This window comes from Hypomesus transpacificus, chromosome 17 (genome assembly GCF_021917145.1).
Source record: "Hypomesus transpacificus isolate Combined female chromosome 17, fHypTra1, whole genome shotgun sequence".
NCBI lineage: Eukaryota > Metazoa > Chordata > Actinopteri > Osmeriformes > Osmeridae > Hypomesus > Hypomesus transpacificus.
This window is the reverse complement of record NC_061076.1, coordinates 4181150-4202608: the sequence shown is the minus strand read 5'-3', so window position 1 is coordinate 4202608 and position 21459 is coordinate 4181150. Positions and strand designations below refer to the sequence as shown.

General features: G+C 44.3%; 3 protein-coding genes across 4 annotated transcripts; all 3 read right to left on the bottom strand.

Moving 5' to 3' along the window:
* Window positions 1–144: 144 nt before the first annotated feature.
* Window positions 145–3377, bottom strand: pycr1a (pyrroline-5-carboxylate reductase 1a). The gene is made up of 8 exons (XM_047038336.1): window positions 3253–3377; window positions 2936–3012; window positions 2692–2762; window positions 2382–2561; window positions 1773–1994; window positions 1492–1584; window positions 1162–1325; window positions 145–790 (listed from the first exon to the last, which is right to left on the bottom strand). Exons 1-8 carry the CDS (start codon window positions 3375–3377, stop codon window positions 628–630), a joined length of 1095 nt encoding a protein of 364 aa, XP_046894292.1. The 3' UTR covers window positions 145–627.
* A 285-nt stretch (window positions 3378–3662) lies between these two features.
* LOC124479460 (myeloid-associated differentiation marker-like protein 2) lies at window positions 3663–6579 on the bottom strand. The gene has a single exon (XM_047038207.1). The coding sequence runs from the start codon at window positions 5531–5533 to the stop codon at window positions 4622–4624; it is 912 nt and encodes a 303-aa protein (XP_046894163.1). The 5' UTR covers window positions 5534–6579; the 3' UTR covers window positions 3663–4621.
* A 621-nt stretch (window positions 6580–7200) lies between these two features.
* notum1a (notum, palmitoleoyl-protein carboxylesterase a) lies at window positions 7201–16688 on the bottom strand. 2 transcript variants are annotated; one of them, XM_047037768.1, is made up of 12 exons: window positions 16594–16688; window positions 15105–15510; window positions 11998–12050; window positions 11774–11869; window positions 11285–11345; window positions 11106–11164; window positions 10909–11011; window positions 10610–10795; window positions 10162–10259; window positions 9717–9864; window positions 9328–9375; window positions 7201–9172 (listed from the first exon to the last, which is right to left on the bottom strand). In XM_047037768.1, exons 2-12 carry the CDS (start codon window positions 15428–15430, stop codon window positions 8866–8868), a joined length of 1485 nt encoding a protein of 494 aa, XP_046893724.1. In that variant the 5' UTR covers window positions 15431–15510; window positions 16594–16688; the 3' UTR covers window positions 7201–8865. The 2 variants fall into 2 exon arrangements, with proteins under 2 accessions (XP_046893724.1, XP_046893723.1); XM_047037767.1 differs by lacking the exon at window positions 16594–16688 and having other exon boundaries at window positions 15105–15834.
* Window positions 16689–21459: the final 4771 nt, after the last annotated feature.

Sequence of the window (21459 nt, the reverse complement as noted above, 5' to 3'; positions counted from 1 at the left end):
CATTGCAACAACATAAAATCTCTGAAGAGCAATAATTTGCAGAATGTTACACTGTTTCTAATGTAATGAAGAACGGTAACAGGCAATCACGGTAGCTCTTCCTGATGCTTTGAGTTTGTTGACACAAATAAACCAATTCAAATGTTTTTCGATACAAGTTTTTGGATAAATGTGTAACAAACAAATTTATTTATGATACTTATATAATTACAAAACAGCAGTTAACAGATTCTCCAGCTTAACGCAGATATGATGCCTGTCGACACACTTGCCCCACAAAGCTGTATAAAAAAGAAATTAAACGGTTCTTTTCACAACATTAGCAAGACAGAGGTAATGCACTCTTACGAGCCATAGACTCGTTTACATCAGGTACATACTATTGGGTATCTTTGTTGTTTTTCCTGCAGTGAATGGAATTCTGGCCTGTTGCTCAGGTCTTGCAAAGTCTATTTCCTTAACTGCTCCAAGTGGTCACTACTTCGAGGTGGTTTGTACTTATGTTTGGAGTATGTCATGTGACACTGTCACCCCAATAGAAGCTATAGTACACATTTTAAATGGTGTAACTTCCCATCTTTAATTCACCACTGTTGGTAATCTCTTTTCACTCGTCCAAGATAAGGCTCAGTACTTCTTCCTGGGGCTGCTGTTGTTAAACAGGTTGATGCCACCCCTGACGCCCACTTCTGCTCTGGACACCCCTGGCTGCTGCAGCACCTTGTCAAGGGTCGTCTTCTTAATGGCAGCAGGAGAGATGTTCTCCTGGTCAGCCAAGAACTGAAGCTCCCTGTGAAGAGGGGGAAAAAACACACTGTTAAGCTACTGTACCGTGGAGAATTGACATTTTGGAATTTCTTATGGTCTTCCTTGAAGTAAATTTGACAGAACTGCATTTTCAATTAACAAATGTATTCAAATAGCAACCTCTAGTGTCTGAACAACCAAACAGCAGGTCTGCAAAAACAGTGGGAAACAGACTTCCATTTCTAAATGCAGATATGACATATGTTGTCGTGCACTACTGTTGCCGTATACAGCTTTCAATCCATTAACATGATCCTGAAATACTGATACCACAAAAGGAAGTGGAGAGTCAGTATCACAGACAAACAAATACACAAATCAACCCAATACATTTATTTGGGGCTAACAGCTTACCTGGTTCTGATACAGGAGGCCTCCACAGCATTGATAAGAAGACTTCGGAAGCCTCCACTCTCCATGACATGCAACGCATGGATGGTGGCACCTCCTGGAGAGCACACGTCATCCTTCAGCTGGCCTGGGTGCTGCTCTGAGTCCAACAGCATCTTGGCTGCTCCCTGGGAGAGAAAGAAGAAGGGGGGGGGGGGGGGGGGGGGGGGGGGGGAGAGAGAGATGGGTGCATTGTAGCTCTTACCTGGAGAATTCTGGTCATGACAACTGAACTGAAACATATGGAAAATGTTGTGATTTTCATTGAAGAAGAGGAGAGGTTTTGAATCTCACCAGCAGGGCTTGAGCTCCAAGCCTTACAGCCAGTCTCCTAGGTAGACCCATCTTCACCCCACCATCCGCAAGAGCATCCAAGGCAGTAAACGCCTACAGGGGTATAACCATAACACATGTGCACCAAGAAACGTTAACCCCCCCGAGCATATCTGTTTAAAAAACAGGTACAAAGCAACAGCAGGTCTGTGAGGAGTTTGAGAGTTCTGTCCACATGTGATTACACTTAACAATGTCACACGGGCCCTCAGGTCACACAGTTGTCATTCCAGCCCACTCACATAAGCAGGGCCACTGCCACTCAGCCCAGTGACCGCATCAATCAGGTCCTCCTCCACCTCGGTGCAGTAGCCCACGCTGGACATAAGCTGCTCCAGCAGTTTCCCATCCTCCACCTCTGCATGAGTGCCAGTGGCGTACACCGTGGCGCCCTCGCGCACAACCACGGGCGTGTTGGTCATGCAGCGCATCACCTTGGGAAATTGGCGGTGTTGGAACAACTTCTGCAAGGGGGTGGGTGTGGTGGTGGGGCCGAAGAATAGGGAACAATAATAATAGGTCATATTTAAGTACCATGAATAATTGTAAGCAAGCATAATTTAGGACTAGCTCATATCTAATTTTGTATTGATAGATCCAGACGGTTTCAGATCTTACACAAGTGACTGCCAACCAAGTATCTGGGCAAATTCTGAGAAATTTCAGGCAGGAGCCAGTGTGTTTTATGTTACTGCCTGATAATGGTCCCCATGAGACCAGAGCACAGTGGAGAGGAAGGGTCAATCATATAAGTCTTACATTATACACTTCACAAAAACAGAATTCCACCCCACAGTTTTCACTTATGGAAGACCAATCGGTGGGCTACTTCTATATTAACAACGCTTTACCTTCTCAATAGAGCTGATAGTGACACCCGCTGCACAGGAGACAATGAGATGACGGTCTTCTATATCTGGTCCAATCTCATCCAACACAAATGGAATGATGTGTGGTTTGACAGCAAGGAAGAGAACATCACTCTTGTTCACCACTTCCTTGTTGCTCATTGTGAGATTGACACCCAATTTCTGCACGATAAAGCAAAAGATTTGGTACTTGAACACATCCTTCCAAGTATATGCTTTGCCAAAGGTACACTTGTTCTTGGGGGTTGAATAAGGCACCAAGTGCATACAAAGGGATGCCATCTCCACTCACTCGCAGACCAGCTACCGTGGGGAGGTCTGTGTCTGGAGAGCTGGCTGTGATTCTATTACCGGCAATCACACCTGCCATGAAATACAGAAGCAGAGATTACTCAGAAACAATCAGAAGGTGAACAATCAGAAGGTGAATATGCATGTATATATATATATATATATATATGTATTTAGTGTTGGGTGGTTTGAGATATATATATATACACACACACTGGTGTGAGTGTTTTAGCAAGAAGACTGACCTGCAGCTGTGAAGCCCCTAACCAGAGCATGGGCCAACTGGCCCGCTCCTATAAACCCCACACTCATCCCAGTCCACCTGCACATTTAGAATAGAACATTCCAATAGGTATACGGCTTCATATTTGCAACTGTAAAAAGACGGTAAATGTTCTTCCAGTAGAAAACAACATGTTCCCTGGAACCATAGCAAGCTAACCTCCAATGAACTGGCAGAAGGATAGTAATCACTTCCTGGTAATGTTGATGCTTCACTGCAGTTAATTACGAAAACAAATAGCATGGCACATACAAACATTTATATAATTTAGCTACTTACAGATGTGACGAGTAAATAAATAGTTTCGTTGACTTAAGTTGACGCTTGATAGGCAGGACAGCAAAATAGTTACACTGTGTCAACGTGGCTTCGTCCTCACCAACTATCCAATACGTAACATGCATGCAGCAAAACGCTGACGTATTTAAAGTGACACGCATCAGAGCCAATGGAATAGGATGTTTGCTCTGTGACTAGCCAATTGCTGTTGCCATGTTCTTTGTTATGGGCAGTCTCTGCAAGATGAAGAACCAGTTGCATCAGGCTCTTGAGCATAGTGTTTAAGCTTCGGGAAGAAAAAGTAGGTTAAATTCTCCCACCTACTGGTCGATGATAGAAAAGGACAGTCAAACATGATACTGTCAAACTGAGGACAAACTCCACCAATGAAGAATCAAAGTTAAGGTTGAGTGAGTTATGTAAACTCTCCACATTTATTCAAGACACTTTCACAATAGAAAACACGATTAATACATTGCATTTCTTTTAATTATAGACTAATATAACACAGCATTCAGATTCAAGTAGCATAAATAATTAACTTCTAAATACCTATATTTGATCAAAATGCATCATTTATCCCATCATTGTTTAGGAACGCACATTAGATTTGATCGAGGTATGTAATGAACAATGTCCATCATAGTGAAAAAACTACTATCTCTTCTACTTCTACTATCTCTGATCTCGTACTCTTAAATACTAGGTGTACTTGAAAGCCCTATATTCAAACAAACTTCTGAAATGATCGTTACAAATAGTAAGTGAAGGTTCCTTCATAAGGCAATGTTTTTGCTCTGCCAGGGAAAATACAAATCTTCATATGGACCATTATTATGGTAATCCTTCCATGTTCTTATGCTGCCCAGGTATTCAACCCTGTTTCTGCTCACACAAGCTTGTCCTAAGACATGCTGAGGCAGAACATTTCAAACTTGATACTAGGAGATGAAAATGCACTTGGGTGCTGAGGTGGCCATCTCTCCTCCTTCCTCTCATGGCCTAAGATGCTTAGCTAAGCCTTTCTGGTCCCCCTGGTTTTCTGCCTCCAACAGGGGGCCATTGAAGGATGGGGGGGGGGGGGGGGCATTTTGAATTGGTCCTGGCTGAACCTTTAACAGCTTGACTCTGATATTCCCTTTGATGAAATTAGATGATGATGCCATATAAAACTCGGAGCACTGATTAAGATGGGCAACACAGCAACTATACAAAGGCACTGCACTGCACTACAAGACAGTAGTTCAGATGAAGCTTTCAGAAATGATTTCTACTACATCCTCATTAGAGGTTAGAGGATGATGTCCGCCCAGCTGTCTGCCTGTGCGTGTCTGTGTCAGTGGGCCAGGGTCAGTGGAGGAGCCTCGGGCTAGGCAGCAGACTGGGAGACAAAGCGGATCCTCTGGGAGTACACCAGGTCAGTGAAGTAAAGGATGAGGTTGACGTTGGTGAACACGGCCACCACCAGCTTGCTGTCCCAGGCACACTTCCCCCGTAGGCAGTCCTCCGGGCGGGAGGTGGTGCCGTACTTCTTATCGAAGCTGAAGATGGGCCACACCAGGGCGGTGCTGAGGTACAGAAGCATGGCCAGGAAGGTGTAGATCACCACAAAGCGGTCGAAAGGGAAACGCAGGGCGGAGGTCCTCCCCGACACGGTCGCGGCAACCACCACCACGGTAACGGAGAAGCACAGGCTGTACACCACCACACAGTACTGGGTGGGGATGTGGTGGGTGTACTCGCTGTCGTTGGCCAGGGCTCCAAAGATGATGCACGCCACGAAGGCCTGGACCACCTTGAGTAGGCCCGACATGGTGGCCATGTAGCCCACGACGTGGCCAGGCTTGGCCCGGGTCAGGAACACCTCAGCCGCATAGGCGAAGCTACAAACGCTGGAGCAGACGGTGACGGCGATGCCGTAGTTCCTCACCTCGCAGCCCTCGGCGGGGCACTCCGTCTGGAGGAAGTAGACGGGGTAGACGACGGAGGCGGTGATGTACATGAGGGTGGCCAGCATGGCGAAGGCTACGGTGAAGTTGTCCCAGGAGATGGGCATGCAAGCGTGGAGCCGCGTCACGTCCAGGACGAACACCACCAAGGTGACGGCGAAGCTGAAGCACCACACGAACATGCAAAACGTCCCGTAGGAGGCGCTGTAGCCCGCACCGTGGGCCACTAGGGCCATGATGGTGCAGCTGAGCAGCAGTTGGCACATGCGGGCAGCTCCCAGGAAAGACAGCACGGCTCCCTTGTTGAGGAAGTGTCCTCCATGAGAGTCCATGGTCCCCCACTTGTCCCCTGTCCAACAGCTTCTGGAAGATTCTTTCCAACAAGGCCTGCTGCTCCAGGCTGGGTGTCTCTGCTCCTCGGCTCACACTGGGTGTCTTTCCCCTCGCAACGTAGACCTCACCCTTCTTCGCCTCACGCTTTTTATAGACAAGACTTAATTACAAATCTCTGTCTATGTTTCCTGCCTGCGCTTTGTAATTAGTTCAGTGTGTTGAGAGATCAAATTACCATCTAACTGCGTTTAGTGTGTATTTCGCTTTACAGTAACGTACCAATACACTGTCATAAATGAAAAGGCGTCAAAGCAGAGAAATTTTCCAGAACACATTCAAGAAGCGAAGGTGTTTGTTTACCTACAGGTATCCAAATGTTTGTGATCGGAACTAGGTTAGTTTGGTATGAATTTTGGCAGCTGTATTGTGCTCTCAACATAGCATGTTACTAACTGTCTTCTCTACTTTTTTCTGTACTGTATATGCACCTGTTGAATGACACATTACCCTTGTGTCTGAAATAGAAGAGGCATCAAATAGCTACACTCCCTCAGAAGTAATTCTCTTCCTCTTCAATACATTTCCAAAGACTCAGAGATGACTTTAGGAAAAGCAAGTCCACTTCATGTCCTCATACAGTCCAGTCAATTGGGCCGTTCAGTGCATTCAGTGTTCAATAACCAAATATAGCCCACAGGGGTTAGTTTGTAATCCTTGCTGTCAAGGTCCAATACTGGTCAGCTCAGTCCGTCCTCTGTCGGGGGAAAATTCCCACCTTCTGATCTCACTTTCATGTGTTCTCGTGTTCACTCTCTCTTTCTCTTTCTATCTCTTTCTCTCGCTCTCTCTGCCTCTCTCTCTCTCTCTCACTCTCTTTCCCTCTCTCTGCCTCTTTCCTCGTCTGTCTGTATTTTAAATTGTTCACCCAATCTCACACACCCCTTTCTCCCCTCTCTCTCTCTCTCCACTGTCTTTCTCTACTTTTAATTAACACAAGCGCACACTCCCTCTCTCTCTTCTGTGATAGTATGTGCTCTATTGCTTGCCAGGGAAGTTCTTCAAATGACTGCAGTGCTGAACCAAGGCTTGTGAACCACACCGGGACTAAAAATAGGGGGTCTCTATTCCACAGATGGGTGGAGTGTGCAGGCAGCAGTGTGGGGAGTCATGTTTCTGGGGCGACTAGGACTGACTCAGAGCCCTCTCCCAGAGAGACTGGCATTCAGCCCCTGTGTAATGACAGGGGAGGAACCCTAAAGTCCTGTCGGAGCCAGAAATTACTCTCAAGTCCTAAGGGATGATTATACATGACTCATTGCGGCCCTGAGTTTTTATATCTGTGCAAGATGGATAGAAACAGAAATCTAAATAGCTCCTGGAAAATGGGTGCCAGATTTATGCTTTGTTATTGCAGTGGAGATCCTGCGAAGGTACTTTAGTGTCCATGGATAAGTTATTATAGAGTAAAATTCATAGATACTAAAGGTTGAAGCTTAATACAGTAATATAAGTGTCAACCTTTAGAATGTAGTGATTAAGAGTGAGTGGCATGTTTGAGCTGTAAGCCTGGTGATCTGAGTTACAGCACTAGTTATTACTGCATCCTGTGTGATAGGATGTGTCAAAGCGGATTGAAGAAAAACAAGACAACATGAAGATGTATCATTTGAAATATTTGTAATGGGTCTTTCCTTTGAAGTCTGATACAAAGACATGCAATCAACACAAAGAGAAAAAACTGCAATATATTTACAATTTACAAAGAATCACTTCTCTGTGAAAATAGCACTTATAAATATGATTTACATAACAAAATAAATATGTAAATTACCAATGTAGCTTGAGTTTTGTCTGTTAAAAAATATGTTACAGAATAAAATTACAATTAGTAATAACTTTCTTCTCAGGTGTGTTGTGAAATAGAGGTCCTTTAAAACATTATTTATAAGCCTTAACATAAAACATTGTCATTATATTAAAAGGTGATTTCTATTAAAAATACAAGAAGGGAGTTACAATTGTGAACACTTAATATAACCTATACAAATACTCAAAAATAATCCAATACATGATATTCATCTCCCTTTGAACGTGAATTGCATTGAATCTAAAGACTGTTCTAGAAAGCAGATGAGGAGTATCAAGCAGAATGTGAAGTCCACATTCTGAGACCAAACACCATTATTCTTAAGTGTGAGTGGTCATGATGGGGTTTGTGAGTTGCTGACTATGCCTTGGCAATGTGGTGTGTGGATAAACTAGCGGCAGGCCTAGGATTGTGCAAGGCTCACCTTGAGAACCACATATCCAAATTTGTTTCAATTCTACTGAACATGACTATTGCGGACATGGATTTGACTCGTGTCACACTGTGTCGTGCTAGACGCTCACAATTAGGCGAGATGATGTCATCTAAAAGGCCTATGATAAAATAATAGGTTTTGGAATGTGTTTAAGTTTTACATTGTTAAAAGGTATTTTGCTCGTTTAAAGAATGAGGTTAGCGCTGAGCAGACAACCATTGTACTTGACATTGTTCAGGTAAAAAATAACAGCTTATGTAGAGCAGTCTGGTGTGACAATAATGTGATGAGTTGATCGGGAGTGAGATCTGGTGGTTATCTCTCTCCTCTATTGTGTCTCTTTCTCCATCCTCCACTGTGCTAGATAAAGGCAGAGGTAACTACTGTTGTAAAGTCCTTGCTGTCTCATTTCCTTAATCCAGTGCTTTTCACACCATTTCTGTGTGCCTGTTCATGACTTGAAGAAGAAATACTGTTTGGGTAGAGCCCAACAATAGCAAACAGACTTAAACTTTGTATTATTAACTTTATATACTCTCTATAGACTACTTAACAAAGACAACTCTGTTAAGTCATTATAGTTTGCCTTTTTAACAATGACTAAAATGAAAACTATAAACACAGATAAAAGTATGTAAAAAAAAAACAGCAAAAAAAACAATGAGCATCCTTAAAACTGGATTACATTCGTGATTTTCTTTTCTTTTACAACCAAAAGATAATTTAAGATGAGAGTAGCAGAGAGGTGTGCCTTGTCATGGTGGGATGTTGCCCTGGTACCCATTACAGTACTGGGTTGTGAGAGGCTTTTCTGGGTGAAGGGTCTGGGGTCATTGGGGTTAAGGGTCACCGGAGAGTAGCCCTTGGTTTTAACTGAGGTCAGGTCTGGATGGAATAGGCTAGGGGATGGGGATGAGGAAGGGGCTCTGGTGGGGGTACAGGGCTGAACTGGAGGTATAAGAAGTGGGGTCTGGACAAACACCAGTCACCCCCTGGACTTAGACTGGCAGTACCATGTCCCTAGTTGTTTAGCTACCACTGCTGAGCATGCCCAGTAGCTTGCTGGGGTCCATGCCCTGCTGCTGGGCCATCTTCTGCACATCAAATCCCATGTGCATGAGGAACTGGATGACGTTCATCTCCTGGCCAGTGAACTGGTCCCGGATGGTGGGGCAGGTGGGGTTGCAGTGGGGCCAGGGGCAGCTGTCAATCAGGTGGACGGGACAGCCTTTGGGGGGGGCCTTGTTGTTCCTGCTGTTGTCGTGGAGACTGCGGTCCCAGCAGTGAAGTGCCCGGGGAAGAGAAGTTCCTTTGACTTGGATATCGATCCAGTAACTAGACCAGACACAAGAGGGCGCCATCAGCTTGCTCACAGACCTTACATGACACAGGCAGCTGATTCTGGATTAAAGATACATGGACTAATTTAGCAGGTGCTTGAGGTACTATAGAGCCTGAGGAAAACAACAAATCTGAGGCAGAATACTCACTTCCTTGTGATAACTTCATGAGAGAGACAGGCTGGAGCAAACATGGCCCTGAAAAATAACATCAGTTCATTAGAAATATGTCATTCAAGGATCCAAAGGGCACTGACAATTGATATCATTTTTTTACATAACCGTCTCTAAACTTTCATAAACTATGATCCTGTATTTTTGTGTCCTATGGGCGATACGAGTACTACAAATGTACATGCATAGTATCTGACGTTGACTCTTCCTTGGCACAAACCACTATAGTGCTTGACTATCTGCTGTTCTTACCGTAGACGTTATTTGTACATTGCTTTGGATAAAAGTGTCAGCTAAATGAACAAATATGTCCCATACAAACATATGAAGGTGAGTTTGAATGAGAAGTCTGAGCTGGAGCTTACGGGACGTCTTTGAGTGTGTTCCTCAGCTCTATGCCCAGGTTCTGGATGTAGCGCCACTGTCCCTCCTGAACAGGCTGTCCGGTCAGGTGGATGTTGTCCACGGTCAGCTGGGCCTCGTCAAACAGCCACTGGACCACAAACACCGGGCCTGGGAGTAGGGGTACACAGTCAGAGCAGGGTGGTTTCAGGAAAACACACACACATACTGGTATGTTTATATACCATGGTGTACAGTATGTACTACATATACATACACATTTACGTGTTTGCAAACACACACACAAACAGAAATGCTAACATGAACGCACATACCGGTACACACACACACCCTTCCTACCCCCAGCATACACACACACACTCAATCGACTCAATCATTCTGATGTTATGGGATAACATTAAAACAGGCATTGTGAAATGAGAACCCATATTCTCTTACAACACTCACTCTTTATGGAGGGAAAGACTCTGTAGCCGAAGAAACAGTTCCACTCCTCCCCCTCATGGGTCTGCCTGCACCTCTCTGGCACCACACTGCCCCAGTACCTGAAGGGAACATGTCAAGGGTTAGGCTTTGAAGTGAAAAAAGGCCAGAAAAACATTCAGGCTGACCACTGTGATCTCACTATCAGTAGTTTCAAAAGACAGACTACTCATGGAGAAACAGGGGTTTAGTGTCAGCGAAGGTCAAGGTGAATTCCACCCTCCATAACCTTACACAATTTAGGAGATGAGTTTACATTGAAAATGCTAAAACTGTGAAAACCATGATGCAAAATGTTGTGAAATCATCAGGTTTTTGGAATTTCAACCTCAACCTTGAATCCAAGTGGGTAAAAATGGAAAAGTAGTCGACCCCCCTCGCAACCCTGGTTCTAGCCGTGATGTGGTCTTACTTGATGCCTCTCTTGATGGCCTCTGTGGGGGCACAGCTGATGGTGTCCACACAGTCAGTGCAGCGGTACTGCTTGTTGTCCAGGAACCATCCAGAGTCAGACAGGCCCCTGACTTGGATCCCAGGGTAGCCCTCCAGCTGCTCAGACACCCGGTCCACATTCAGCAGAACCCCGGTCCCACCCGCACTAGGGAGAGGAGGACACAAAGTGAGCCCGGGCCCACCAATGTTCTCACAGATAGATATCAGTGACACATTTTGTTTGGAATGCACACACGGACTGACATCATGTGGACTCACCTGCTCCCGGCTAGCAGCAGAACCTTGGCATTATCGAGGCCCTTGGTCAACAGGTCTTTCACAACCTCCTGGATTATCAGAGACCCCATGAAGGCATAGCCACCTGTACACAACAACACAACAACACAAGAGAGACCGTGACCAACACAACACACACACATAAACACACACTCGAGAAGAAATACGTGGTCTCTTACTCTGATCTGTTTTGGCAGAAGCACCACTCCACACGTCACTGGAGCAGTAAGGGATTAACCTGGAAAGTAACCATTCATCAATGTCAACAACAGCCTTTTTCTACATAAACATACCTTGGGTCACACACGCACAGCTACAAACACACACATCTACACACCACCATCAAACAGGAACTTACACCATGTTGGCGTTCCACCAGTGAGGGTTTTCCTCTGGTAGTGGAGACAGGATCCCGGTGCCTGCAGAGATGAACAGCAGCAAGGCAACAAGAGAACATGTATCATTATCCATCATGCCCCTCCCAGACATATCCCCATCCTCCTCATAATCGCAGTGTTGGATTACAGTTATTACACCGCAATGAGAGAGCCCAGGCGGCCGGCCTCGCGTGGGAGCAGGGCGCCAGCCAGCCAGGTAGGCCTGATTTCTGCCCTCATCACTGGGTGTAGGTCTGCATCACACCGCACATTAGAACACATGGATGCCGTCCTTGTCATTACACAGCCCCTTGCTCTGCTTCGGCTGCTTCATTCACTGTGGTGTGTCGAGCCAGTACAGACGCCCGACGCTGCGTGGAGTCGGAGCCCTGGCTGTGTGGATGTGCGATGCGAGTGGTGTGCGAGCGGAGGGACAGCAGTACTTAGGCCTGTCTCCAGGCGAGTCGGACCTGTTTTGGTTTGGGGCCACTTGGATGAGCTCATCAGGCGCCTCATGGTCTCGTATCGGCTGTCGCAGTTCTCTTTGTTGAAGCAGTACCAGCCACCTGGAGACACACACAGGAGACACAGACACACACACAATCAGAATATTTTGTTTCCGTCATGAAAAGGACCTCTATATAGAAAGAAAATGTAAAGTAAATAAAGAGTCAATAGACTAGACAACACTCACCCTCTAGGAAAATCAACCACCGCCTGCTTCCTCTGGATTCCTTCATGTAGTACCTTCAAGTGAAAGAAACAACATCAAGATCTAATAGACAATGTAGCCAACACATTGGATCAAAAGATAAGGCACATAGTAAAAACAAAAAGTTGACTCAGTACCACAAAAATGTATTATGGCATAGCAATTCAAGTACGCAACACATTTAGGAGATACAAACGCAGAATGATGACATCACTGCTCCATTAAGTCACTGTTTATAAGCATGAACCATCTAGCTGTGACCTCATGTGTAAACATACTGCAGATGATCAGGCAAACTTCTCACTCAGAAGATTACCGACACTGTGAGGTCTGGAAACACCGCCCCTTTGTTTTGTTTGAACAGGTCTCACATTTATATATACTGTAGTTCTAGTCATTGGTGTCGGTGGAAATGACTCTTAACATGTCCCTTTGATCTAAACAGACAGGAAGTTATGTTTGAATGCTTGTCTTATGAGGAAACTCATGCAGAGATGAATCATCCATCAGTACTCCCCCAGGCCCCTACAACACCATGCCTAAGCGTTAGCCAAGCCACGCGTCCCGCACGTGGGCACTGCAGAAGACAACCATGGTCCCAGTGTTTACGCTGAGCTAACCATTCAGACACAGTGGCCTCACACACGTCTTTTTCTTCAGGACCCTATCACGGCTGCCCTCATTCCTGCCTGGGCAGAAATGAAAACAGAGTCCAGACGTTTCCCCGCCATGATGAAACTGGGGAGGGCATTGACATACATCCTGGCTGCTTGAGAACGTATAGTCTCCAAGTAAGTCTTACAGCTCCTCATGTAAAAGATCAGTTGAATGGGATCTTAGATATGTCACCCTCTGCCCACAAGAGAGCAATGGCATCATGAAGAGTTGTGCGCCTCAGAAGCATAAAATGATTACTAATCTGGACAATATCGGTCTTTTGGTAGAAAGACATCGACACAGCAATGTGTCCAATGGGTTGACAAAGCACATGCCCTCAGTGGTGGTTAGAACTCACACTGGGATCCAAAGAACCTACTTTGGAGATGTAGACCATAGCCACATACCATCATCGCCGGTTCTGCTGGCACAACAAGCAGGCACGATTCTCCCTGTTTTAATATAACATTCAAAGACAATATCACAGATCCTGACATGGCGTTGTTGTTGTTGTTGTTTGCACAGCAATAAACACTTCTGAGATTCCACTTTAATGCCAAAGATGTAACAGCATCAAGAAGGAAGAGTGATTGGAGCATGGGTGAGGTTTGTTACAATACTCATTCACTCACACACACTCATTCACTCCCTTGCTATCTGTGTCCTACTGATGATTAAACCATAAAAGTAGTAGAGAATGCCAATCCATTTGGAAAGGCGCTACACATTGTTTGATTTACACTGCAGAACGTTTGCAGAACATCATTTCTGGTGCCAGAACACATCATGTTACATCCTAGTCTGTGTTCTCTTGAGGCCTGGTCTTTAAGGATACCAGAGAGCTAATACATCATGCTCGAGTGTTTCAGTAACAGGCTCTGGCTGCTGATCTCCAGGGTGAATCAAACTGCAGCTGGAGTCGGCCCGTGGAGGGATTATAACGTCCTGTCAGCAGACACTGAGGTGGCCGAGACAGCCGTCTGCCAACGACTGGCTCCCCTAAGCTGTCCTCATACGGCGTTCCTAAAGAGCTAAGAGCTTTACCGGTCAAAGGGACCGCTCTTTATCGCGTACTTTCAAGGGTTTAGCACTGGAATTAAATGGAAAACTAAATCCATGAAGAGATATTGGTATCAAGACCTCTACTCTCCATGGTCCTCTCTTGTAATAGGTTTTAATGGACTGTGCCTTGTGGGCAGCCTGTTATAGGGGGTAATAACACCACCAATTAAATAGTTCCTCAATGGACTGGATTAAACTGATACACATTTATTAATTAGATGCAGATAATACTGTACTACATCCTTAGTAACTTAGTAAACATATTTGTACATGCCAATACAAGTAAAATGCATGTTTCATATGTGTCCTTAACATAAATTCTAAATGTCCTTCAGGAATGAATGAGAAACAACTTAAACAACGATTCCTTGAAGCTAACATGGTCATACTCAATGAACTGAGAAGATATTACAATTCAAAATAATAATAATAAGACTCAATACAATACATGTAGTAACTACAAGGAAAACTGCCTCTTTCCCTAGAAAATAATATTGTATTATTAGCCTCTGGCTTTCACTACCTGGTTGAGATGTTTTTGCCTAATAGGAATGGCATAGACTGAATGTCAAACATATTAGGTTCAAATGATATGGGCCTAATGGGAATGCACTCTGATCCATCTGTTTGTCTTGGTCAGACAATGAATGAGAGGCAGAGGTCCTTGGCTTAAAGAGGGCAACCAATGTATCTCGTTGACAAATGGACACCTATTTAATTTAGTAAATAAAGTGTTTTTGAAATTACCTGCCTTGAATAAAAAAGCATCTAATATGCAATATACTGTTGCCTATGTTAGGATTTCGAATGGTACTCCTTAAATTGTGAAGCAAGTCAGGGAAGACACCAAGGTAATCAACTGTGTCAAAGAACATTTTCTTTTTGACTAAAAATAAATAATCACAGTAGTACTGGTTTGTGACAACCGTCAGAAAGCAACACTTAAGACCAAAGCTATGGCAAATGCGTAAGAAATTGTGCTGTAGAGGGAGTTCTTTCAAGAATGCAATTCTGCATTCCGACTTTGCCCAAGGAAATGAAGCGGGATACCCACGTGGCGGTGGCTTTCCACAAATACTTCACGCTCTACTATTGTGACGCAAAGCATCTGTCAATCTTACATCACTTACCTAACTTCTACAGATGTTTGATTTGTTTAAATTCCCTTATTCCTTGAAGTCAATTAGTCAATTTAAGCACAGTCAAAGAATTTCACAGAGGGATTTGATACATATAATGCAAGGGAAATGTCAGAATCGGGTTTGAAACACGCCTTTGGTGGCAAAGCTATGGGCAATCTCAACTGTAGGCGCGCAGCTTCCCCCCCCCCCCTCCTCCACTCCAATATACAGGTGTATTCGAATACATACCCGGCAGGTGTCCCGTCATTACACGTGACTGATGTATTCTCCAAAAAGTGCAACTTCATGTCATAATCGAGCTTCTGCGCCGAGCACGGGTAAAGGGACTGCGCAAGGTTCTTCACCTGTGTCATAAAATTGTCCATGTTCTCTTCAACGGCTGTGAAATCCAAAGGGAAGCTCTCCGTGGTGTCACCCCGGTCCCGGTATGTGGGAGAAGGCGGTGCCCGCCGTGGTTGCGGGTTACGACCACCTCGGAATCTTCTTGCGCCAAGAACTCCATACTGCAAAAGTACTATCAGCAGAATCGAGGAAACTAATCTCATAGCCGTCATCTTTTCCGCGTGCAACCTGCAGTGTAGCGCTAACTTTGATAGATTTTTTCCCGAGTTTGTTTCTCCACTGGAAGATCTCGCTGTTTGGAGAATGAAACCAGAAAAAGGCAAACAATTACGCACGAGTTTGGAGACGCCAAGAGTCTATTCTGCTTTTACCTCAAAAGTGCAGTTGCCTCTTCTTAACAGGGTTTATTTTAGATAACAATTCTTGGGGATTTTCTATTATGATATTATTTTATTTGAAGTGTCCTCTCCGCGTGTCCTGAAAGCAGCACCTTCCTTCGTATGGTTCACAGGATTCTAAGTTTTATGTTCTCCAAACTACCACTGTCACTGCTACTGAAGCAAGCGTACGCTTCGAGTTAATGACAATTCTCATGCCATGCTCTGGAATTTTATTTAAACTTTCCCCCCTTCTGTCTTTCTTTAGCCAATCATGGAAGTGGGCAGGACTCCGGGCATGATCAAGCGTGGCAGACTTCCCCCCTTTTAATTTATTGAGGGAAAAATTGCCATGCTTTAGCTCTTTTGATCCGCGATGTTGCATTTGATGTGGTGGTTTTTACTGGCATTGAAATGCCTATTTCCCATTGCATGCAAATTTATAGAGTGAGAATAATTCTCTTGTTACACCCTCGTCTCAGAATCAATTGGGGAAAAAATACAAAACACAGGATCTCATGGCATAACTGATGCGAATCTGAATATGAACAATACAGTAGCTCACTCTGAGTTAAAGTTTTATAGTTGCAGACTGTCGTTTCAATTTCTCGCCCACTTCTGTGCCCTGGTCTTTTTCATCTGACGCTCTATAATTGACAACTAATTAATTATAAATAACGGATGTTAATCATAGAGGCTTTGCAACCATACGCCTAAGCTATGCTGTAGTTATAATGTGTTGGCCTTAACAGGAAAACACAGGTGTCCCAGAGGACACCTAGACACAGAGGACACCTGGAGCGCAATTAGTTTGGTTTGTCAACTTCCAGCGATGTTTTCAGTTATTAAATTAAAGGCTGATCAAAAAACATTATGTGAACAAATCATTCACAACAAATTAGTATTTAAATTTACCAAAAAAGCAGGACTAGAATCAATAAATATTTCAGAATTGCTCAACTTGTTTCTGTTTCAAAAGAAGAAAACATTAGGCATACCTTGTGTGTGCGATACTTAATTTCCCATGCAGAACAATCCCCAAAGTTAACTAAGTGTAGCTCGAGCAGGTTGTGTTTGTAGCTGAGGAGTGGGGACGCGGACACTTTTTATCTACAAGGGGCCCCTAAAGATCAAAGCAACCATCACTCTTTCTTTCCCCTCCCTCCTCAGACCCCTTCAAAACCTTCGTGCTCTACTGTATATTTTAGTCGAGGTTAGCATCCTGAAGGGAAGCCCGCACCTTAACAGAGGAATGCCCCGTTGCGGTTGAGGTATTTCTTTAAAGGTCGGTCAATGTCTCTGGAACAAATCTTTAATCGGCCCATTCCAGACGTCACTGTGTAAGTAGAGTTCCCGCTGATGGAAAAAAAAATCTTGGGCACGAAGTACTAAGAACATTTGTGTCCATGTATTTGGTTTTTCTGAGCTTGTTTCCCAACTAATTTAGTAGCCTATTTGTCTACATTAATCAGGAAGGGCATCCCGATTAATTTAAATGATTTCATTATCATTTGGTTTCCTTCAATGACATCAAAGGAACCTGACATTGGCTTCCCTAATGAATCCCCCTAAATAATTTGCCGATTACTTTCGCCAAAGCCACATGAATAGCCTAAACATTGCATTTGTAAAGGTCGGTCGCTGAAGTGAGGCTTTTAAAAGACAATCCTGTTGAGAGCTCCCGGTCTGCAACACTGTCATTCTCAGGGTAATTGCTATGGTAATTGGTTTATTCCCGCTATGCGTGAAGGGGGGAGGGGGTTGCTATGATGTCCTAATTAACCGTTACGCACAATAAAAACATAAAGGTATTAGTGTTTTATAGACTTTGGGGATCCCTTAGATTGACTTTTTCAGCCGGAGCGCAGTGAGATTAGAAAGAGCCTGGGGACCAGTGATAGTGGGATACATAACTCTGCCGAACCTTGTCGCTTCAACATTCACACAACGTTCATTCATAGCTGCACAATTACCTGGGACGCGTTCTTGTGATTGACCTCGGTTCAATGATTGACATGCCACGAGGAGCCCGATGTTGGAATGTAAAACAGTAATTCACTTGAACATGCTCACATTTCCTTCAGAGGGTATGTGGGCACAGCTTTAAGTGTAATTTAAGTACATCTGCTTTGTCTGTCAATCAATTGTTCAGAAAAAAATTAATCTCCATACAATGGCCTGCAGGAGTATCAATGCAATCAAATAAAGATGTGAAAATATTCCCTTTATGAATAGGTGACACTACAGTAGTTGTGATGTTTCACATTTTGTTTATTAAATAAAGCAAACTCTTGATTTCGTTGAGTAACAGCATGAGTCGAGTCCTAAATTAGCTTTGTCGATAACAGCAAGTGATCCCTGAAGTATGTGTGCATAGGTAAAAGGGAAAGCAGCTCACATCCACTGTCTCACAGACAGACCAGGAACTGTTGGTGCAGCTGAATAACTGAGACAGATAAGAGCTTGGCTGGTGTGTTGCATGGGGGAGACAGGACATTGTTGACATGAAACCAACCAAACAAACAAGAAGACCACAAACATCCCTTTGGTATAACTGCAGAGATCCTTACCGATGTTCTAAACTGATGGGATCTGCTTTGGGGCTCACGTATTCTGGATGCAAAGTCACACTAGCAGGACTGATGGTATTCATTGGAGAACTTCAAACAGATGCTTTGGGTAGATTAAAACATGTGCTGGATCCTATAGGAGAGGCTCTGTCACTGACTGAGCCCAGTCACTTTGACCCATACCTCTCCATTTTATCACCCGTCATCCACATAAATGTAACCCTTAAATCACTGGCAGACGGTCCCAGGCCTGATATACATAGAGGAGCCTTGATGGAGCATCCATGGTCTCCTGGCAGGCTGGCTTAACCTACACCTCATTGGGCTTGTGGTTATATTGTGGTGTGTCTTAGCTGGGTGTATGTTGTTTGTATGGTATCAAATGAATGGAGTGTCCAGAAGGCTGACATTATGTCCAGATATAGTATCAAATCAATGACCAGTGTCCAGAAGGCTGACATTATGTCCAGATATAGTATGAAATCAATGACCAGTGTCCAGAAGGCTGACATTATGTCGAGATATAGTATCAAATCAATGACCAGTGTCCAGAAGGCTGACATTATGTCCAGATATAGTTTCAAATCAATGACCAGTGTCCGAAAGGCTGACATTTTGTCCAGATGGTGGTGATTCACAATGTCTGGAAAAAAGCACTGCACCTATCTGTAATTTTTTTAGCACATTGACTCAGATGCCCCCTCCCCCTTTGTTGCCTATCATTGTCCCCTTTACTCCTCTGCACCTTTAGCCTGTTCCCTAATTTGGTCTGAGAATGCCACATTAAATATGGGAAATGGAGGCTAAAAATGGTTTTGGGGGCTTTGCTACTGTCATGGCACCGTGCTATTTTTTCTCTCTGTGCACCTTGTTTGAACTCACGGTGCTAAGCTTTTCTGGCTTTCAGTGGCATTCTCTCTCTCTCTCTCTCTCTCTCTCTCTCTCTCTCTCTCTCTCTCTCTCTCTCTCTCTATCATCCTCTCCCTCTGTGTGCAGCAGACACAGAAATAACCACACCACAAGTCCGAATGGATTAATCCCAGAATTAGGTCATTTGAAAATGACCCAGCTGTTCTGATGGCAGTCCCTCAGAAGTGCCCACGGAGCCTCCTCCCCCACAACTCCAGCCCTCCTATGAAAGTCAAAGCCTGTCTTTCATCTCCGATCAGTTGCATGTGCCCTCACAGATCCACAGGTTTTACTGCTTAACTCTGGGCTGGCAGCGAAGGTCATGTGACACTGCCTGCCTGGCGTTTAGACACTTCACAGCTATGGGAGCACGCTCAGTCTGTGCAGCTTGCCAGGTCTCCTGACACATCGCCCCGTCTCCCAGCTCCCCTTGCCTGTTAGTTTTGATTTGCACATGCCGTTGTCCAGGGTCCATCCGTGATCATCAAATCCTGCTAGTTGGAACTGTTAGGTCAGGTTACATCAAAGAGATCAGGGGGGATCAGACTCTTGAAAGGGACAGGCTCCAGCTCCCCATCATCAGAAACAGGTGGAGATCCTCATTGGAAGAACAAAGGGGAGATCACCATCTATAAAACGTTTGTATTTCACAGAATTCTCTCTTCAGATTGAAAATGCCACCCCTTTTGAATCCATACTGTAGTTACTGGGTATGGTACCATCTAAAGAGACTATTCTGTGTTATCACAGGTTAGGAGCTGTGTAGGTCAGGTTCACCACTAAATCCTGTGGGGGTCACCGTTCCACCTGACCTTTGGTTTAGTGGTCTTACGGCACAAAGTGTTAAAGTGTGGAAATCTGATAAAACCCGGAACCAAAAGAGAAACGGAAATCTGATGAATGGGTGTCAGGTGTTGGGAATTAGTTGTTGAAACATCCAGAGACGTTGTGGGTAATATGATAATTAACTTTTAAATTCTTCCTGGGTTTAAATTTCAATGCCCTGTTTCTAGATAGAAAGCTTACCACAGAGTTTACTTGCCGACAGAATGTTTATATTGTCATATATGTATTATTGTTAAACAAGATGATGAAATGACTGGATTTATGATATGCCAAAGTAATAGTAGAACGTGTTAGATTTGACATTAAGTCTAATCCATATATTGATTCATCATGTCTTACTCATCTATCCACTATAGTCTCTGACATTTCCCACCCACATCCTCTTTAGAACATTCCGGAAGCAAGTGTCTCAAATTTTACATTTAAACGTCAGTTTAAACCCCCAAACAAACATTTACAGAGATTTCTTGTGTTAACATATAGTAGAGCCCCTTTCATGTCCCCTCACCACATGTTCCCTGTAGTACCCAGAACATTAGAAAACAACCTTGATCCTGGCTTGAGTAAGGAGGTGCCATCTAAGACCTGGACTTCAATGGAGGGAGTAAGAGGATAGGCAGGAGAGACATCTGTCCAGCAGGCTCTCATTCTTTGAGAGGAGACCTTCTATTGGTTGCAGATGATGCCCTGTTTGATAAAAAAGAAACCTCTTTCAAGATGGGACAGCTTTCATTAGTGGTCTCCAAGCGGTTGTTCAGATAAGGTCTGTGGTTTCATAGGTGAAGTTCAGGTTGGACGTTTTGTTGCAGAACTTCTGTCGAAGTTACAGTCTTGAATTACCTGTTATCTCTTACTATGTTGCTGTGTTGCTCCTGTGATATGTTCATGTGTGACGTGTGTACCTGTGTGCATGCGTGTGTGGACAGCATGTGTGTGTGTGCACGCATGCACATGTGTGTGTGTGTGTGTGATGACGGTGGGGTGGGCTGGTGGGGTAGGCGGGTGGTGTAACCTGCGCGCGAGTTCAGGGCCTCTCCTCTAGGTGTTTCCACTCATACCGGGAACCTGAATCACCGGAACCTTCTGTGATGCCCTGTCCTAGGTGGGGGACAGGAGGGAGTTGAGACCCATTATCATCCAACACTATGATTATCAGAAAAGAGGCAGCCATTCTTCCCCTCCGCTCGGCATCTCCATAGAGACGGCAAAATCAGACCCTTTTGTTTTGGAGACGTTGTGTTTATGCAGCAGATTTTCGCCAGAGGACATGGAAAAGCCAATCATTACTAGACCTGTTTCCTGCCTAACCTGACAGAATGCATCCTCAGTAAAGGTTATCTTCTCCTATGGTAAAAACGAAGTTCAATTTCCAATATTTTAAATATTTTAATAATTACAGTATTTTTCGAATGCATGGACACTTGAATGCTAGCAGCTATATACATTTCTGGTACTTTACACTTCTCACATGCACACATGCACACATTTTTCCAATGAACATCACACATTGAACCATCACTTTACATCAGCACCATTGCC

Coding starts and splice junctions, on each gene's coding strand:
- pycr1a (XM_047038336.1), bottom strand. CDS start 3,377: ATGCATGTTACGTATTGGATAGTTGGTGAGGACGAAGCCACGTTGACA. Junction 1,995..2,381: donor CTATCAGCTCTATTGAGAAG/GTAAAGCGTTGT, acceptor ACCCCCTTGCAG/AAGTTGTTCCAACACCGCCA. Junction 791..1,161: donor GCCTCCTGTATCAGAACCAG/GTAAGCTGTTAG, acceptor CCCTCTTCACAG/GGAGCTTCAGTTCTTGGCTG.
- notum1a (XM_047037768.1), bottom strand. CDS start 15,430: ATGACGGCTATGAGATTAGTTTCCTCGATTCTGCTGATAGTACTTTTG. Junction 10,796..10,908: donor CTGCTGCTAGCCGGGAGCAG/GTGAGTCCACAT, acceptor TCCTCTCCCTAG/TGCGGGTGGGACCGGGGTTC. Junction 9,173..9,327: donor CATGAAGTTATCACAAGGAA/GTGAGTATTCTG, acceptor TGTCTGGTCTAG/TTACTGGATCGATATCCAAG.
- LOC124479460 (XM_047038207.1), bottom strand. CDS start 5,533: ATGGACTCTCATGGAGGACACTTCCTCAACAAGGGAGCCGTGCTGTCT.